The sequence below is a fragment of the Fusarium proliferatum genome (genome assembly GCF_900067095.1).
Source record: "Fusarium proliferatum ET1 genome assembly, contig: FPRO_scaffold009, whole genome shotgun sequence".
NCBI lineage: Eukaryota > Fungi > Ascomycota > Sordariomycetes > Hypocreales > Nectriaceae > Fusarium > Fusarium proliferatum.
The window spans coordinates 1,609,396-1,628,560 of NW_022194798.1; the positions used below are offsets into that span (position 1 = coordinate 1,609,396).

General features: G+C 48.7%; 7 protein-coding genes and 2 non-coding genes across 9 annotated transcripts; 1 reads left to right on the forward strand and 8 right to left on the reverse strand.

Moving 5' to 3' along the window:
* Positions 1-548: 548 nt before the first annotated feature.
* On the forward strand, positions 549-2,598 carry FPRO_15186 (uncharacterized protein; the record flags this gene model as incomplete). The annotated part of the gene is made up of 10 exons (XM_031220521.1): positions 549-650; positions 700-776; positions 829-1,053; positions 1,107-1,617; positions 1,673-1,702; positions 1,750-1,803; positions 1,857-1,985; positions 2,029-2,146; positions 2,196-2,404; positions 2,461-2,598. 10 exons carry the CDS (start codon positions 549-551, stop codon positions 2,596-2,598), a joined length of 1,593 nt encoding a protein of 530 aa, XP_031086172.1.
* Positions 2,599-3,442: 844 nt separating this feature from the next.
* FPRO_15185 (uncharacterized protein) lies at positions 3,443-5,062 on the reverse strand (the record flags this gene model as incomplete). The annotated part of the gene is made up of 1 exon (XM_031220522.1): positions 3,443-5,062. One exon carries the CDS (start codon positions 5,060-5,062, stop codon positions 3,443-3,445), a length of 1,620 nt encoding a protein of 539 aa, XP_031086173.1.
* Positions 5,063-6,964: 1,902 nt separating this feature from the next.
* On the reverse strand, positions 6,965-7,061 carry tRNA. The gene is made up of 2 exons: positions 7,026-7,061; positions 6,965-7,000 (listed from the first exon to the last, which is right to left on the reverse strand). It is a non-coding gene; the product is annotated as a tRNA-Ala (tRNA).
* A 245-nt stretch (positions 7,062-7,306) lies between these two features.
* On the reverse strand, positions 7,307-8,254 carry FPRO_15184 (related to Ester hydrolase C11orf54 homolog; the record flags this gene model as incomplete). The annotated part of the gene is made up of 1 exon (XM_031220523.1): positions 7,307-8,254. One exon carries the CDS (start codon positions 8,252-8,254, stop codon positions 7,307-7,309), a length of 948 nt encoding a protein of 315 aa, XP_031086174.1.
* Positions 8,255-8,549: 295 nt separating this feature from the next.
* On the reverse strand, positions 8,550-8,632 carry tRNA. Its single transcript is given in 2 exon segments — positions 8,550-8,585; positions 8,596-8,632. It is a non-coding gene; the product is annotated as a tRNA-Lys (tRNA).
* Positions 8,633-8,824: 192 nt separating this feature from the next.
* FPRO_15183 (uncharacterized protein) lies at positions 8,825-9,229 on the reverse strand (the record flags this gene model as incomplete). The annotated part of the gene is made up of 2 exons (XM_031220524.1): positions 8,825-8,978; positions 9,030-9,229. 2 exons carry the CDS (start codon positions 9,227-9,229, stop codon positions 8,825-8,827), a joined length of 354 nt encoding a protein of 117 aa, XP_031086175.1.
* A 1,021-nt stretch (positions 9,230-10,250) lies between these two features.
* On the reverse strand, positions 10,251-12,224 carry FPRO_15182 (uncharacterized protein; the record flags this gene model as incomplete). The annotated part of the gene is made up of 1 exon (XM_031220526.1): positions 10,251-12,224. One exon carries the CDS (start codon positions 12,222-12,224, stop codon positions 10,251-10,253), a length of 1,974 nt encoding a protein of 657 aa, XP_031086176.1.
* Positions 12,225-13,138: 914 nt separating this feature from the next.
* FPRO_15181 (putative potassium transporter TRK-1) lies at positions 13,139-15,503 on the reverse strand (the record flags this gene model as incomplete). The annotated part of the gene is made up of 9 exons (XM_031220527.1): positions 13,139-13,316; positions 13,373-13,416; positions 13,470-14,184; positions 14,244-14,358; positions 14,413-14,766; positions 14,816-14,872; positions 14,922-15,206; positions 15,258-15,394; positions 15,442-15,503. 9 exons carry the CDS (start codon positions 15,501-15,503, stop codon positions 13,139-13,141), a joined length of 1,947 nt encoding a protein of 648 aa, XP_031086177.1.
* A 1,317-nt stretch (positions 15,504-16,820) lies between these two features.
* FPRO_15180 (uncharacterized protein) lies at positions 16,821-18,352 on the reverse strand (the record flags this gene model as incomplete). The annotated part of the gene is made up of 10 exons (XM_031220528.1): positions 16,821-16,975; positions 17,024-17,108; positions 17,153-17,519; positions 17,567-17,632; positions 17,678-17,690; positions 17,739-17,766; positions 17,813-17,879; positions 17,924-18,061; positions 18,111-18,154; positions 18,218-18,352. 10 exons carry the CDS (start codon positions 18,350-18,352, stop codon positions 16,821-16,823), a joined length of 1,098 nt encoding a protein of 365 aa, XP_031086178.1.
* Between the last annotated feature and the right edge of the window lie 813 nt (positions 18,353-19,165).

Below are 19,165 nucleotides of genomic sequence, written 5' to 3' on the forward strand. Positions count from 1 at the left end.
GCGAGATTAGCACGATAGCGGCGGTGTTGAATGTGATTTGTGATACCCTTAATGCATCAAATGTATCTTGCAATTAGATTCTGCCGCCGAAAATCTAAATTGAACGAATATACGAGAGAGGTTACATCATGCATGCATGGTGATTTGCCGCATTGCAACCGCAATAGGCAGCCTCCGTTTCAGCCCCCAATGCAAAAGCCCCGAGATAATGCATACCCCAACCAATCACTTGAATGAACTAAGCAAACAGCGCACAATACTTCTCAATTCTGCAATAACTGCTTTCATACACATACACAGACCCTCCTCCCGAGACTCCCCGCGTCATCCGCCAAGCCCAGCACCGAATCACGCGCCCGAGACTCCCCGCCGACATGTTTTCTACCCCAGGACATGATCTACACCCCGCATTATGTTTGTTTGCCTTCCCGCACAAGAGGGTGTTGGACCTTGATTGTCTCCACTACTTAAAACCATGGTGCTCTCGTAAGCTTGATTCATATCGTCAATCCTTCTTTAATCTTTTATCCGGGAAGAAGTGAGTGAAGATGACGATACACGGCATGTTTCGGCGCATTGTGCGCAATGATGCTATTCATGTTGATCCGCCCGAGATTTACAACTGGCGTGTCATTGCCTTGACAGCTTCGGTACGAGACCCGCGACCATAATCCGGGGATAGCGAGCTTACATTTATAGGCGTGTTTTGCTGGAGCGCTGTTTGGAGTTGATGCAGGTATCATTGGTGGCGTGCTGGCTATGCCAGACTTCAAGCGGTTTGTTTCCAAGCTACCTTGCAACGGGACCCCACTGAGACAGGCTTGACAGGGAGTTTGGTCTTGACACTCGGCCGAAAGAAGACGCAGCTGATCTAGCAGGAAACCTCGTCACGACAATGCAAGCCGGTGCTATCGCTGGAGCTCTCCTGTCCAGTCCATTTGCTGATCGCAAGGGTCGAAAGCCAGCGCTACTCCTTGTTGCGGTGACGGGTTTCGTTGGCGGTATCATGCAAGCCTTCTCTTACGGTCATCTCTCAGTCTTTTACATTGGACGGTAAGTTCCGTGACATCAAACACAGCATCATGGCTAGATATTAACAGCTGTAGATTCGTTGAAGGCGTTGGTCTTGGGGCAGGAACAATGCTCGCACCAACATACGTCTCCGAAAACTCCCCACGCGCCATCCGCGGCTTTCTCGTGGGCTTCTTCCAACTCCTCCTCGTCCTCGGCGGCATGACAGCCTATTTCATCAACTACGGCTCCCTTCTGCATCTCCCCGGCAAAGCGACATGGATGGTCCCCCTGGGATGCCAATCCATCTGTCCAGCATTGCTCTTCTTCAGCATGCTCTTCTGTCCAGAATCGCCACGCTGGCTAGCTTCGCGAGATCAGTGGGAGAAGGCCGGAGCTGTGTTGTCAGATGTGAGAAAGTTGCCTGTCGACCATGCGTATATTCAACAGGAATTGTTGGAACTGAAAACGCAGATTGATCAGGAGAGGGAGATCATGCAGGACACGGGGTTTTGGGCAATTCAGAAGGAGTGTTGGACTTTACCTTGGAATAGGAAGAGGGCACTCTTGACGGTGGCTATTGTTACGCTTGGGCAGTGGACTGGCGTGAGTTGCTTCTACGGCTGCGCGATTTGGACGGACGGGTACTGACGAAGTATAGACTGGTGCTATCAACTACTACGCACCTACAGTGAGTCGGTCTTCAATGTTCTCGAGGTTTGCATTAATCGATGATAGATCTTCAGTGGATTGGGCCTTAGCAGCACGACAACTGCACTGTTCGCACAGGGAGTAAGAATCTCTACAGCTTCTTCCCTCATCACTTACTAACATCTTTCATCAAGATCTACGGCGTCGTCAAAGTTGTTACATGCTTGATCTTTATCTTCTTCCTCGCCGATTCCCTCGGCCGTCGCAAGTCATTCATGTTCGGCGGTGCAATCCAAGCATTCTGCATGTTCTTTGTCGGTTTTGTATGCAATCCGCTCCAATCTTTGACCCCACTGACGTTGTTAGTATCTCCGCTTCGGTCCTGAACCTGGAGAAGGAGACCATCCTCCTCCGGCGGGTATCGCTGCTTTGGCGATGATATATATCTTTGCTGCCGCTTTCAACATGAGTTGGGGCCCTGTTTGTGAGTCCCTCGGGCTCTGGTGCTCCGACAGTTGTACTAATTCTGATAGCATGGATCTATGTCTCTGAAATTCCAACGAATCGACTTCGTGCATACAACGTTGCTCTCGCATCCTTCACTCACTGGGTGCACAACCTTGCAGTATCAAAATCAACGCCAGTCATGCTTCTGCACGATCCCTGGAGAGCATACTTCATCTTTGGATCGTTCAACCTGTTCATGGCAATTGCTGCATACTGGATTCCAGAGACCAAGGGTGTAAGTCACTCCTTCTTGCATGTACTCACCAAGACTCTGACTCGAATGATTCACAGATCTCACTGGAACGCATGGATGAAGTCTTTGGTGTCGCAGACTTTTCCAATGTCGAGGACGTCGGCATCGCAGCACGCCGCGCAAAGCGAATCGATGACGAAGACGTGGAAGACATCCAAGCCCCCAACAAATCTTAATCACATCTCTGAGCATTACGCGAGAGGATAGAGTTTCAGGGCTGGATTGTGATATAAACTCTGTTGGCTTCAATGAAATTTTTAGCTTGCAACCCCTGCATCGTTCATTCGTAACAATAATCGTAACGAGTTCCTATCATTTCCTTCTCCCTTGTATTATATACGCGAGACGACATTTATGCGCTTCTCGTGTTCTGAAACATCTGTCCGTTGGTTGGTCTGGGCCGTTTTAGCCGATGTTTTTGATGAAGACGCGCCAACATTTTGCCGTGTATCCGTGGGTTCATCTCGAGTCTTTTCTCCATATTTGGCCGAGATGCCGGATCAGCGGCAGAATTCACTAACGCATTCAATCAAATTCGAGAAGTATGACCTTGCTCCAGTTTATACCAAGTTTTTAGGTTCACCAAATGGATGATCGCTCGTGACGTGACTGCAGCGTAGTTCTGCGGTCAGTTGTTGCAATGTGACAGATCTGGACCAGCCCATTACTATTACCGGTGAATTGACGTTTAACGCCTGACTCGCTTGAGAGCGACTATTGACTGCTATTCTTGCTAGGCGGAAAACATGTCATATCATTGTTGGGTTATCTCCATTTGAAATTCTCGTATTGCACCAACTACCGCTTCGTTTATCCCTTGCGTCTAAACCTGTTTCGGCAGTTGACCGACACTAACAAATCTGTCCATCAATAGTCTGACAAACATCAAACAACCGACGCAGAATATTCATGATTATCACAATAATAAAATTTGGTATCGAATTATCTCTGGTCAAATGAACAAAGAGAAGCAGTATCTGTAGTCTAGTCCCCTTAACGCCAACCCAAAAACACACCACGCTATGCCGAAATACCCTGTCTATAATACTTGTATTCCACCGATGCCCCCTGACACATGTAATGATCTGCAATGAGATCCTTGGCCCGAACGTCCAGCCACCCAGCGGCCGCATCCTTGACGCCAAAGCCCAGCCATACCTCATCGTCGAGATATCCGTGGTTCGACGGTGGGAACTCGGTCTGGTTGGTGTAGTACGACATGGAGCCCGTCCAGGAATAGCTGCGGTCCGATTCTCCGTGGTACGTGAGCTTTTTGCCGACGCTGATCATGCGGTATGGCGCTGCTGATTCGTACACTGCTATCCGCCGGTCATACCATGTAAACGAAGCGCCCGGGAAGTCTTGTCGACGCTGCACGATGCCCATGAGAACGGTGTTTTGCTCATCGGGTTCGCATGTTCCGCGGTTGCACATTGTGACACTCAGCATAGGCGAGCTCTGGTGGACGTGGCTGTCGTCGATCATGACATCGTGGATGCATGTCTTTCTCTTCTTGCCGTGCCAAGTCTTTCCCGGCTTCGCCGTCGGTGGGTAAGGTTCTTCAACAGCCGACTCCTGGTCGTCAACCGCGACGATGGGCTCGACGGGCTCGTCGGCGGATTTCCAACGGAATAATTGTCCCGGCTCCACCATCATCAGAAGCTCGGAGTCTGGACTAAAGGGGGACTGAGCTAGCGCCCAGTTCTTCTCGCGCTGGTATCGAGGGTGGTTTTCCTGTCCTGGTGCTGGTTCGCGAACGAGGAGTGTTGGTTCGGCGAAGCGGATTGAGGGTAAACGGGATGAAAAGTAGGGACCAAGGACTTGTTCGAGCTCGGGGAGGGCGGCGCGCACGTCAATGAGGAATTGGCCTTGACACATTGTCTCATCGTCGACTTGGTGAGTGAAAATGAGAAGAGGCTCGCCGGCGCGTGTCCAGAATAGCTTCATGTCTTCTGGGCCAACGTACTTATCCATGTCCGGCTGTCTCTTGCAGTGATGTTCAGGTCCACCAAAGTCTTCCAGCAGCAGTGTAGACCATTCACCGGTTCTGATGACGGGTCGGCCAAGGAAATTGGTGGTGAGGTTTGCAAACGTAGCGACTTGGCGAGCGACCTTGTACTTTTTGCCCTTGATTTCCTTTGCGACATGGGTTGTGCGAGCGATGACGAGGAAGTCATGAGTGGTATTAGCATCACGAGGCAGTTCGAGTATCGTTGGATTGAAGAGCTTGTGTCCAGTCTTTCTCGCATCGATCTTATTATAAAAGCCCATGTTGTTCCTTAGACTGGTCAAGAGATGGTAGTCGACGTATGGTTTATCCTCATCATCGTCGCCACGGTCGAGGCGGAGATCGTAGTAGTCATCTTGAGTGTTCGATTGATCTTTCTTCTTATCAGCATCGTCTTTGGGTTGAGGTCGTCGATGGAAAGGCTCCTTTGGTGATGTCTTCTTTGGTGGCTGGGAGCGATTGGGATCTTCAGGTGGGGGTTGCTCCTCATAAAAGAAAGGCCGTTCTTGGATTGGTGTGATTGAGAGACCGTCTGATATTTTGATGTGAAATATTGTTGTGAGAATAATGCAGAAAGTCAAAATGGCCACGAACGTTAGCACGCCGCGCAGCAAAGGGTTGTGAGACCGCATGGTGGTATCATGAAGCCGCTGTGATATCGAGATGAAAGAGAGGCAGGTAGTTACGAGTGACGGGGCGAATAAAGTAAGTTGAGCGGCCATAGCTCGTATGATATACGGGAGAGCCAGTTGGTGCTGGTCATACAAACCCACATCGTATTCCGTTTCGTCATAGCACCCACCAAACCAAGGACAAGGTTCTAGGTCAAGGTTCTGGGTCAAGGTTGTTTAGACGCCGCGTGGTCAAAGACTCAAGCTTTCGCCAAGCATGTCAGTTTCTGCCCTCTCCATGTATCCCTTGTATCCCTTGTACCATCCGATCTAACCGGGCTCCGCAGTTGTCGGCCCTGCTACTGGATCTGCCGTAAAAACGTGAAACCCCTCCCTATCTGACCCTCTCTAGCCTCTGTTTAATCTGAAACATGATTCATACCGTAAAACAACTGCGACAGCATTTCTGCATCAACTATTTAATTATCCTTGCGTTAATCAGTGGCGGTTGGTCAAACCGTAGCCGCTGGAATGTAAGCCCAGCTTCCAAGTTGGGTGCTCAAAATAGAAGCATGCCCAGTGGAATAACGCCATTGCAACGTGCCAGAAACATTCCCAGACGCCACAAAAAAGGTTTGGTACCCAGCTGAACAGGAGCCTCTATCGAATTCCAGACCCACTCTGCGAGTCAAGCCGCGCAAGCTCTTGATTGACATCACTCTCTTTCGGCACGGCGATCCGCGGGGACCCCCCATGCAATCAATTATAAACTGCCGACTTGCCGTGGGAAAATCGGAATTCTTGTCATATCTACTGCTACTGTAAGGAGTAAATAGCCCCGTTTGATTGCGTCGAACAAAACGTCGCACAATACGGCTGGTGAGACGTATCCTTGAAACCTGGCAGAGGTAATAGATTGGACGGGGCCGAGTTTCTGTGAGTAATGTGATATCCAAGCGATGCAATGCGCCTGTTTTTCTTGGCGACACACGATTTGTGACATGGACGTGACGATGGGTCAGACAAAACATTTGCGCCGTATTGGAGATGTACAATATGTGGAAATAACCCGCCGTAACCTGCCATGCAATACAATCATCTGGCTCAATGACGTGCATCCAATGCTTCGATTTCTCTGCCAGAGGCGCATCTAATCTCACGAATTGGTAGCCTAAAATAGCTGCAACGTTGGCAACGGCGTTAGTTCCGTCGCTTTCAGATACGGACTTGATCGTGCCACTTGAACGCTAGCCACCGTTGACTATTGACGATGGCTTCGGCTAATGCCCAATACAGAATGACAGCCGCCGCTTCAAGACCCCTATCTATCAAGATTCATGCTCAGCCTTCAATGATGCAGCTTCAACATTCAACATTCTGCAACGTTGTTCTCCAGATCTGACAGACCGGGGATTTCCTCATGCATCACCTGTCAACGTCGCAACCGGACATTTTGCACACGATAAAGTCAGCGCTAGTATCTTTCAAGCCGCGTCGGCTATCCCGTTGCGGCTGCAAGCGTTTTTGAAGGTTTTGCTTAGGGTCTTGGCAAAGAAAACGAGACTGGGACCAGGGTGGGCTTTATTTTTATTTTTACTTGACTTAGGATTTAACTTAGCATTTGTGACTTGCAGTTTCGTAAGGCAGGATACGAGAAAGCACGGATTGTTTCCGTGGTGTTCTGACTGATTGTCAGCAGCTCGTATACGAGCATCACGAGTTGAAAACGTAAGATTCAGTGACGAGATACCCAATCTGGGGAGGGACTCGCTTCCAGTACCCGGGCAAAAGGATTCAGCTGGACTGTACTGATCTATGATCAGATCATCAGATCAGATCACCACATTGATGGTGAGGATGAAGGGCAAAAAGGATGATTTCGGGAAAAAGAAGCGGATAATGGTGGGTTTAAACCACCTATCTTGGACGAACAGGGAATCGAACCCTGGACCACTCCCAGAAGGACATCTCTTGGAGGAGAAGATGCTAAGGGAGTATTATACCACTAAACCATTCGCCCGCAACGACTTATGATTGGTTGAGGGTGTCAAGACAATCCCAGAACATGTACATCATCTCCCCGTAAACGCCGTCATGAGCAACGGGTTAATATCATTGACTTCCACTAGCAGGAGCAAAGAGAAAAATTTTGTTCAGAGATTCATAACAAATCTTTCATTGTTCGTTGACCTTCATGGGATGCTGCAGGAGGACAGGATACCAGAGTACAAACTTCCCGGCAGGTTCAGGGTAAGCTCGCCAGAATCAATTTGGTCTGTCTAGTCGATATATCATTTTGGCAGTATTGAAATACGCCTCATACTCAACATCATGCTCCGTATCGTCTAAATCGTAATGATAATGGCCTCCAGCGTTTGTCCCGTCTGCAGCGTAGCAATGTGTATGCTCGATCCGCAAACCCATTCTTCCTCTGGGATCAGCTGAATGCAAGACCGATAAACAAAGCATTGGTGCGTCGAAGTCGTGAAAGGTCAACCAACTATCGACATCTTTGCGATTATCAAACGGCAAGTCTTTCTCTGCTGGAAAGTCAGGCATGATATGGTATTTTGCCTTGCCCTTCTTGACCAAGAAGAGTCCACCAAGACTGACGGTCTGCGAGTCGCCATATGCTTGATGGAGACCTTTTGTGATACACTCCGAGAAGCTTCGTTCAGAGCCTGTCCTCTTTCGAGCTGTGATTTTGATAACTGGTCCTGGACTGCCTGAGGAGCCGAACAAGTTGATCATCAAGGCGCAGTCCAAGGAAGGACTCTTGTCGATATGGACAGCGCTTGTCTCCTTGTCGATCTTTGCATAACGACTCTCATTCTTGACATTCTCAAAGCTACCTTGCCAACCGATATTTGGCGCAAGTTCACAGTTTTGCCCGACAACGGGATGAGGTCCTGCGCCGGCACCGAGTAATCCCCCCTTCGCAGGATCCATATCCATGGCCTCCGCAAGCGCAGTCATGGACCAAACACAATCCATTTTTGGGCGCGGGAACAAATTCGGTTGACCTCCTACATCTGCTATCTTCTCATCTCCTGATAGCCCCTCGGTAGCTAGATGATAGGGTGCTTGCCGAAGATCCGGGCAGGACACGACACTCACTGTGGAGTGCTCATAATTGGCTGCCAAGGGTGCTTGAAGTTTAGCTGCCAGTTCCTCCAAGCTAGGCGGAGATAAGGGATGCTTTTCGATGCGCATGGCTGACTTTGTGGTTTATGTTGATCTGCGTAAAGATGAAATGATAATGCCACTCCGGAAATGGCGACATCACAGCCTCACAAAATCAAGGCGGGGTCCGCGGAGCATAAACTCAAAAATCTGTTCCAAGTAAAGTGACAAACTCAAAGCAAGTACGGCATTACGCGTCCACAACTTTATTCTTCCATCCATTGAACAGTGCACGTAGGATAGATAGATGGAAGGTTTGAAGGTACTAAAGGATAAAAATGCAAAAATGAAAGCCTCGCTAACGCTCGCAATCGAATATAGGAACAGCCCGATGCGGGGGTCGAACCCGCAACCTTGAGATCGCGTACTCGTAAGAGTCTCACGCTCTACCGATTGAGCTAACCGGGCGTGGCTCTTAATGATGTCTGATTGATCTTCAAAATGGGGACTATGCAGTCTAAACTCGTTTCCAGTGACATTCACGGATTGGACCAGCTTCAAGAGACATATTGAGGCTAAAATCATAAGAGTGCCATAGTAATGTTATTATTCGTTTCATGTTCTTTCTTATTCACAGATTGAAAAACTAGCCTGCGATGCTTAAATCTGGTTGGTGCTAGTCGCCCAAACGGCCTCAGCTTCATCATCCTCGCCCTTGTACAAGACAACATTTCCATCATCCTGCACAACCAGATAGACCTCATCACCCTGGCCACAAGTATCAGAAGCCCAAACAGCTTCGTCGTCATGGGTACTAAGTAACTAATCAGCTTCTGCAATACCACTCCACGGGTTAGATACTTACTACAAGACAAAGTTGCCATCATCTTGAAGATGGATGCCCTTGATGTCGTCGCGCTGGTCTTCTGTGTTCTGCCACACAAATTCGCCTTCCCAGTAGATGGCGATCTTGCCATCTTCTTGCATCCTGAATTCGTTGCTGCCGCTGTCGCTGGTAAGGCTGTCGCCTGGGTACAGCCAGTTGTCGTTGTCGAGTCTGCCCATTTTGAAGGTTTTTGAGAGTAGTGAAGTTGGTTGATAGAGAAAGAGAAGAAGCGTGCAAGTGTGATGATGTGTGTTGTTCTGGATAGCTTCAGAGCAGAGAACGGCGTCTTTATATACAACTTATCCCTCATTCCACCCCGCACTCTCCTCCTCTTTCATTCTCTGAGGCTGTGTTCTCTTCCGAAACATGCATATGTGCCAAGATTCAAAGTCGGATGATGAAGTTATCTTCGCGAGAGGCCTCACAAGCGCCAAGCTCACTACAATGCGGAGGCGTCGGCTATCTGATCACTCCCGCCCGCATTTTACCGCCTTGGCCTCCCGCATATTATGGGGTAAATCCTGGCCAAGAACGGAAACGGCATCTTTTCTCCCAGCGGTTATGCACGTTTCAGCCTGGGCGAAATAAACAAGAGGCTTGGGTTACGAAACTGTGTCCCTTATTGCGCCACGTCGCCTACATATTGCAGATCAGCGCCCTCCGTCGGATTTACTGGTTGTTGGAGAATCTTAGCGCTGACATGTGAGTGGACCGGGATACTCGGCTTGCGCGTACGGAGTGTCCAATGCATGGTTGGCTTGGCTCTTGTATACGTTGAGGAGCAGATGGCTTCATGGCTCATGCAACCGTTGGACATGGTATGATATGATGATCTCCCTCCCGGCCATGTTTCAGAGGATCTGATCTGCGATGTTTTTGCACATGTATGTAGTGTGGTCATTATACTTTCCTACTATTGTTTCAGCCAACATGCATACATTGCGACCCTGTCTATCGATCCTGTAAACAAGAACCTTGATGTTGTGCGAACACGAAAAGTATGACTTGAGGTACTACAAGAAAGGCATGAAACACGAATCAAGGTTTTGTTCAGACATGGCATTGAACAACGTGATCAGAGGATTGCCAGCGACCTGTGACACAGGGGAACCCCAAGGACAGAGCCACATCATTCGATTCAACAGCTAGATATCTTAGCTTGAATCCCGGATATCTTTTGCAGTTTCCGACATGTGAAAACTAGCTGGTACTGGCTAGCCGGAGCCACTCGTCTATAACTGCAAGTGCCCGCCGAGGTAGTCCCTTATAGCTCTTCTCATCATAGGTCTCGTTTAGTATCTGACGCAACATTTTTGCCTTTCTCATCATGGCTCTACTCGTACCAGATGGATTGTTTGTTTCTACAAAACTTCTTGCCTTCTCTTCTGCCTGCCGCCTTCGTTTCTTGACATCTTCGCTCTCTGCTCCCTCCACAAGGCAAAGCTGACAGCGACATTCAAAGTTCCATGTCCTCCGAATGTTTGCCTTTCTTGCCCCAAAGTCACTCGACTCATCATAGCTATGAGTGATCTCCTCACCAGCTGCAATTCTTCTTGTAGCGCGAAAGATGATGAGATCACCAACGAAATCCTTCTTTGCATTTGGAATACAAGAGTGGTTGATGTAAGAAGCCCGTATCCAAAGGCCAGTACTGGCGTTGCTGACATCTTCATCCTCGGTTTGTTGACCTAAGCCAAAGGCGTTGCGTTGGATGATATCATGTATCTGAAACGTGTCAATTACAGGTAAACCGTCTACTTCCTGCAACTTCCCCCCAATTCCGTGGTATTCTCCATGTAGACGAAGTACCTTCTTGACCTGCGATGGATTGTTGAGAAGCTTTTTCACAACAGCTTTGTGCAAACCCGCGGGAAAGACCTTGATGGCAGCGTCTTCTCGAATATCACACGCCAGCGCCGTGAATGTTTCGGCCTCGTGACTCCAGGCCGCACAAAACGCTTTCTCGCATAAGATGATCTCGTTTGTTTCGACATCTCGGGTTGCAAAAAGACCACGACCAGCTCCAGGGCTGTTTTTGATCTCCGTTGGACCCCGATACGAGGCTGCATCGGGTCTGCCTCCCGTCTTGGACAGATTGCTCACAATCTTGCTCATATTGTAGGTACCGTTGGCCTCCTCTCGCAGTCTTGCATCGATTCTTCGTAGATGTAGCTTGGGTTGCTGGTCATCTGGCTGGAGTCTGTCTTGCTGCTCGAAGTAGCTTCGAGCCTTGAGAAACTCGCCTTGGGAGTATGCCGCGATACCTGCACGATTATATGCCTTGGCGTCAAGAGACTTAAGAGCTTTAGCCTCACCATCATTACTAGTCAGAGAGTTCAAGGCATCCGATATTGCTTCATCAAATCTTTGAAGTTGAAGGTTGACATGAGCTCGATTACGGTGCAGGTCTTTGCGTACAGTCTCGCAATCTTCGCCACTCTTCAAACGCTCCAGCCCCTCCGTATACCGAAAATAAGCTTCGGCGTAGTTCTTCTTCCTAAGAAGTGCGTCATTTCCCTTCCTCTTGTACTCGTCTGGAGAAACAAAGTCTGGTCTTCCAGAGTATTGTTCCTTGTCTCGCCAAGATTCTGGATTTTCTGAGATTGCGATAACCACAAGGTCTGAGGGATGATCTATCCGAATTGTGCATTTTCCTTGGGCATTGAGAGTGTAGTATGGCTCTTTGATAACCAGATCGGAAGCTATCTCCAAAATATTGTTGCAGTACTGCGATGTGTGAAGAAAAACCTCCAACCGCTCTAACTCATCAGACGACTGGCATTTGACGACAGTCCAGGAGGATGCTTGAAGGATGGATACGGGTGACACGCGGCGCAAAGAGAGGAAAAAGCCCCGATGGTGCGTTTCCATTCTCAGGTCCTTGATGGCCATTGGCTGTAGATCCGCAAGTTTGGCTGTACTGGGGAGGTATTGCTTGCCTATGCCGTAAGCTACCATAGTCTCTCGAGATTTCTTTGGCAGACCAAATCCAAAAGCTGCAGAAGACATCTCTTGCATGAGGGACGTAGAAATAGCCTGCTCGATTAATGATTTGGGATCTGTAAGTTCCCTTGACTGGCCTGTCTGTTTTGCACCCAGCCTTGCAATATCTTTGATTGTTCGTTGGATACGCTCCGACTCTTCAGCCGACATGAAGATGGTGTTGTTCGCCATCTTAGTGCAGACATAAGTTATTGAAGACCGCGGTTTTCTTTTGCGCAAGATTCACAAGTGATAACATAAGAAGACTATGATAAGCGTGCAGGACAAGATGAAATCTTGCTGGCTCTTTAATAGTTGTTCAGAGGATCTAATTTGCTTGCGATTGATCTCCATCGAGATAACATGGTTACAACTCAGTATCCAGTGATTCATGCCGACATGTCTGTAGTGTCAGCACTAGATGCCAATTCGTCTCCAACTGTTACCCTTTCTATGCTATCTTGCGGCACACAAGGGGATAATGTACACCCTGAATGAGTTTGGTTGCTCATTGAACTGGACTAAGGGGCGAAGGATTTTCACCGATCGATCCTGACCAGTTGGAAACCTGAGAATCCGAAATATCCACAGAGATGAACGTCTGATCGGAAGGGATCTTGAGCTGATCATCGCCTGGACAATCTATTTATTTCCATGACTCTGAAGGGTCAGGTCTGACTGTACCGGCGGAAATGGACCAATGGGAAAGCTCATTTTCCGAGCGCACCAATGAAGATGCTGCATGTCCAATAAGACAAAACCTCAATTTAATCCCTCGAATACCAGTTTTGAAATAGTGTCAAGTTAATTGGGCGCAGGTCCTTCTTTCACATAAAGCATTCGTCTAATCTAGTGTTTTCTACAGGCTTGCATTGTTCCATACCATTGTAACGGTACTGCCTCAAACTTTCTCGAGACTCTTGACACAATACTTCACCAACATCAACGATTGCCTTTGAGATTCTGCGTCGTTTTTTAATTATGAATGCCCCTCACCAAAAGAGCCCCATACACAGAAAGTCAAGTTTAGAGAAGTCCCCGGATGGACACCAAGTTGATCAACGACTGCCTACCAGAGTCTCGATAAAGATATTTCTAAGAACTATTCAGTTCTCAGCAATCTGTCCAGTGGGGAGCATTATGGCACGATCTAGGGCATATGGCAATCCACGGTGACGCCCTCGAATCATCATCAGACAGACGACTGCTTTTCCAAAGGTTCCAAACATGCCACATAGTGAGGTGCTAACTGTCGGGTACCCAAGACTCAGTCCAACATTTCCGCTGGCCAGAAAGTTAGCTTCTGTCTCCCATGTATATCCCACCAAAGCAACACTTACTATGCAGAGGTAACTTCGAACAAGACTGAAAATACCGAGAAAGCCTAGGGCTAATGTCAAATCATATCCTTGCTAAGACCCTCGGAAGTACACTTACAGGCTCGTTGACATCCGCGATCCTTGTCGACTCAGAAATACAGATACAGAAAGTTCCCAAGAAAATATACCAAAGATCGAAGCCAAGCTGGTTCTTCATATGCGTCAAGAGATAAGTCTTACTGTGCTTCTCGTCCAGAGACTTCTCTTCTTCCCAAAGACCAAGGGACTTTTCCTCATAAGCATTTGAAGCGCGAATACTGATCGCGATGGGGAAAACAGCGATGTACATCATGATCAGTAAGCTGAGCTGCACGGCGGGGCTGACGTTGGCAAGATTGAAGCTAGCAGTACCGGTATGGCGCGCCGATGCAGCCTGGAAGATAGCCGCTGGGATGCGTTGAGAAAGTGGAAGAGAGGCGACTTCGGGATTGGAGAGGTCAAGAACTATTATGAGAAGAATGTCGATGAAGTTGAGAGCGAAGATGATACCGAAGAGAATCCATGTTGGACCGCTAGGGAAGAGCAATGTGTAGCATCGACGAGGATAAGTGAGCAGGAATGCGAGAGACTCCTGTGTAGGTGAGGTCTTTGGTACCAGCTTTGACATGATCCAGATGCTCAGGCGCAGAAAGACAGGATATAGCGTGTTCCCAGCGAATGCAAGGAAGCTCATGAGGATCATAGGCCACTTAGCCGTTCGGAAAGAGATCATCGAGTCCGGAGTGAGAGTAAAGCCCAGGTTATCGAGCATTGTCTGAGCGGAGTAGATGCCCCTACGTAAAGAGTCAATCTAGTCAGCGAACTTGCAACGCACAGGTCTCTTGGTACTTACCACCAGGTCTTATCCTGTGCACTTGATTGCAGGATATCCGCGTACTGCTTATCTGCAGTATGGATCCAGCCGACGAGACAAACTGCACCAAAGATATGAAGGCCAAAGAAGTAAACTGGAGGTGATTTTAGTTATCACGGACCCCTTGATTTGGAACACGGGTACCTACCCACTACTATCTTTAGCAACAACTTAAGACTCCTATACTCAATACCACCAAGAATCTCTCGATCATGTGACGTAAGGTTCTTGAACTGTGAGTTCCGTCCGAGCGTAGCTTGGCGTGAGAGGAAAGGGATGTCGTTGATGGCAGGCTGTCGGTGAGAGTTTGAAGAAACGGGCCGAGGCTGAGGCTCGGTCTGTGATCCCAGAACCAAGAACGAAGCTGCCACGCCGGCAACTTGATCCATGGAGCGGGAAACTGTGATCTTTAGACCATCGTCATTACTAAAGCGTCGACGACGACGCATGGAGGAGCTTCCGTCGTCCTGAACTTTACTAGGTGCAGATTTGATGGCATCATCTATGACCCGTCAGTATATCAACAGATATTTGACGGGAGACTATCTCACCATCATCACTGTCGTCTGGACCCGCGGCTCCCTGGCTTCTGGGAGCAATTGGGTACCCTTGGTTGATCTGTCAGTACTCATCCAAAAAGTGTGCGAGTAAACGTACCACGGTCGCGAGCTCGGGGGCCAGGAATATATAGGGCAGTGTCTTCCTTGTGCTTTTCGGTGGATGGATCAAAGGTTATAGTCATGGTACGGGCCACTGGCCTGTCTTCATCCGAAATTGTAGCATCCTCTTCAATGTGGTCATCTCTGGCTTTAGCTTTACCATTTGGGTCATGAGCGGCTTCGGCAGAGATTTCGGCCGTATCAGCAAGGACCTTTGACTCATGATGAGCACTCTCAATATCGATATCAGGTGCACCAGTGCTGTTGTCGACGCTTTGAGGGGCTGCTGTGATGAGTTTGGCGTGACAATTGAACGGATTCGCACAGTACTCACCAAGACGCTTCAGGTGCCTCCTGAACCAAAAGAGGCGCACGATAACTACCACAATGTTGATGAAGCCCAGGTTTGTCAAGATAGGAATGAAGTAAATGTAGAGCTGCTGGTACGTCTTGAGATCCTTGACGTCGATACTACTCAACATGTCAGAAATCGTCACGAGGAAGAGTACGTAACGCACGTGTTCAAGCCAGACTCTGTGGACGCACTGGCACCAAAGAACCAAGCATCGATAGCGGGCATGTTTCCGTAAGGATACAGGATAGGCAGGGCTATCAAGCCCATCAGGATGATGTACGCATCTAACGGCAAATCAAAGATTAGCTATCACATGGTAGAGGCTGCGCGCGGAAGTGGGTAGCATCACAGTGTAAGGTGAGAAAGTTGATTGGGGGCCGCAGCATGTTGGGCAAGATAAGCGACTAAGGCAACGTCGTTGCACGGAATAAGGTTACGGACGGTTGAAAGGGTGAGAGAGAAGGGAAAGAAAAGCGCTCTAGATATTTTATACTGAGCAGTTTGGTGCCCTGCCCCCCTCAGCATGCCTGAAACAGTCAGGCTACTAAACAAGCGCTGTGGGGCCACGCAAGATGCATTTATGCTTATTCCAATACTGCAAGGAGTGGTCGTTGGTAGACATTTCCGGGCTGTCGGGGTATGATACACCTTTACAGCTAAGATCACCACCGAGGCAAGCGTACTAGACGTAGAGTAACGCATATTCATACTGACGAGCTCTTTATTCAGAATTAAAGCATATGCAAAAAAGATTCTAACTCTAAAGGAGGCCTCAAATTGGATTGACATGTCTGCGGGCGTTGAGATGATAATGGAGGATCAAAAACCTTGATTCTGTTTAGCACCAACCGGAGCTTGAGACCGCCCTCCCCGTCGTCTTGGCCTTGATTATCGGGGCGTCGGGCTCGCCTCCGTCGCTCGGTAGCCAATCGCTGGCTGGATGTGGTGGGACAAGTCGATCTGTTCAACACGTGATGAGATTGAGGTATTTACACTCTTATCCAATCGAACGTGGCAAGAATTCTCCAGAGTAGGCATTGCTTATTCTCTTTCTTTCATTTTACTAGTTGCTCCATCGTTTAGCGACATTGGTGATTTCGACACACCACTTCATCTACCTCATCTCGGTGCATACCCTGTAGCTCGATGTAAGTCTAAACACTAGGTTGCTTCGAAATCTCGTGGGGCCGAGGTTTCCCTTAGTACATATACAAAAGTACTTGGAATTACTTGGAATTTGTTAGGTGTTAGATGAGGGAGGGTTGGTAAAATCTCGTATATTATTGAACGTCCTGCATTTCGCGATGGGCTTTTCTAAATGTGTAGTGAAACAGGAAAAAGGAAAAGAAAACATCCCATCGCTACTCATGCCGACAAAAGAAAGATCAAGAAACAACAAAGCCAATGCAATGCAGGCTTAAATTCTGGGAACGACTGTTCATACGTATGCTATAGACGTCATGCAAGTCTCATTTCATGCTCAAACACAAATGGCATCCCACCGATGATCTCTCCTATAACAGTTTGTAAAGACCCCCTCACTCAAGAAGCCTCCGCCTTGCGACCATAGACGTAGCGAACAGTCATGTAGGCATGAACCTTTTTGTTCTTGAGGAACTTGCGCATCTCCATGAGGAAGACTTGATACTCGTCCTCGGGCCACTGAAGGATGGTCTTCCAGAGTAGGAGGGTGTAGCCTGGAGTTTGTTAGCAACGAGAAGGGAATGGGAGGTCTGGAGACGTACCTTCGAGATCGTTCTCGAGAGTCGCGCGGACGTAGTTACCGACCGAAGCGAGTTCAGGGTCACGGGGCCAACCACCGATAGGGAACTAAACCATCAGTCTTGCTTCGCGATTCTCTCAGTGCAACTCACCTTGTACTCAATGCTCTTGATGTCAGTGAACCCAGCAGCCTGGATGCCCTTCTCCTGCAGATCACCTTCCTGCACGAAGAACGGGCTTCCAAGCGCAGCGCCACCCTCAGTGAAAAGCTTCGCCCAGAGCTTCAAGCAGTCGAGATCATCAGTGGTTCCATCATCACTGCGGATGTGGACATCAGCTTCGGCGGATTGGATCCAGCCGTCGGGGGCACAGCAGCGGTAAGCTTCCTTGAAGAGAGAAGACCAGTCTTTAATGGCGCCGAAGAGATAGCGGATGTGGATGAAGTCAAAGGTGTTGTTGTCCCATGTCCAGCGGAGGGTGGCGTCGTCGATCTCGAACTTGACGTTGGGGGGGACCCAGCTGGGGATGGTGAGTGAGATGATCGGGAAGGGAAGGGGAAGACGTACTTGGGTTGAATGGGTGAGAGGTCAGAGCCGATGACTTCAGCCTCGGGGTATTCGTCTGCAAAGTCACTAAAGGGTGAGTCGTCATCATGGTTGAAGGTTGAGATGTCTTACATTGCCCAGATACCTATACCTGATTAGCAAAGTCAACGTACGATATGCATGCAAGTCTCACCTGTTCCAGTTCCCACATCAAGCACTTTCTAGAATGTGTAAGCACGTCAAAAGACCAATAATATATGCACTCACCTGCACGTTGTCCTTGATAGGGGCGAGGAAGAGCTTTCCACTGAGAAGCTGCGTCAAAGCGTGATGGCTACAGATGGTCAGCGGGGTCAATCTCCGCAGGGTGTCACGTACTTGATGTCAATGGACGCGGACTGCTGCTCATCGTTGGGAGTAAAGTACTCGGTAGGATGTCTATCACTGTGAAACGTTCGGCCCTGAATAGTGCGGTACTCAAGGATGCTAGAGGTGATGGAAGCAGTGGAGCTCGCCCTGCAGACTGGTCAGCAACGGTGAGGTAGTATCAGCAAGGGTCCCATACGCATCATCACCAACAGCCGAGTCGGTCTCACTCTCATCACCATCCTTACAGGCATCAGCAAACGGCCGAAATACGTATTCCTATACGAGAAAGCGCTTTGAACTCACCTGTGGATCAGCCGCGGGAACTAACTCAGGCTGCGGCGCTGGAGCTGACTCAACGGCTGGCGCTAGATCGGACCGAGCCGTAGCAGCAGGAGCAGCAGCTGCAGCAGGAGGAGGAGAAGAGGGCTGTTCGGACATAGTGCAGTGCGTGACCAACAGTATCTGCAAGGTCTGGGTTATGAATTTGCTTGTGTCGTTCGGCGTGTGATGGTGGAATTTGATGCAAACCAACAGCGAAAAAGGGGATTGAGGGGAACCTTTGAGAAGCGAGGCGCGTTTGGTGATACGATAAAGAAACTGGGTTTGGTGGGGCTGGCATGCGGTTTAGAACGAATGCGGTTTGGGCTTGTTTGCTTCTGGGGAGCCAATTGTGGACGGGTATTGTTTGTGTTGCATTCGGCGGGGAAAAGACACCATCTGTACCTCATGGGTCGGAAGACAAGGTATATTCAACAGCGGCAGGCGGGAAGTGTCTTGGACATGCTTGATATTCTATCGATATATAGGAACAAAGTTTTGGGAGGAATTGTCTCGAATTTCGTCAAGGTCTCCAACGTTGGATCTTATCTCTTATCTCTGTGGCCGGCCAATCAGCAGTAGGCTATGCCAACCATCCTCAAACCCTCAAACCAGACCAGTACCATGGCCCAAGTCTTACATATCAAGATTGGTCATTATGTATTCCAAATAATTATTCACCCTCAAGTACAGCATCACTGGTAAGGTTATTATTTTGTCTTGTCGTGTCTGTTGAGTTGGGAGATTTATCTTGGCTCTATGAAGTGTCTAATGTACGTCTGGTTGTCTATAAGCTTGACTTGGTCGGTTGTCGTGCTGCTAAATATGATGGGCTTGAACTTGGCTGTAATCCTAGCTCTATTTTTTTTGTTCTGAATCAATTTCGAGATATGTGATAAGATTGAGAGGTTAAAAGAGGCTTCAGCACCAAGT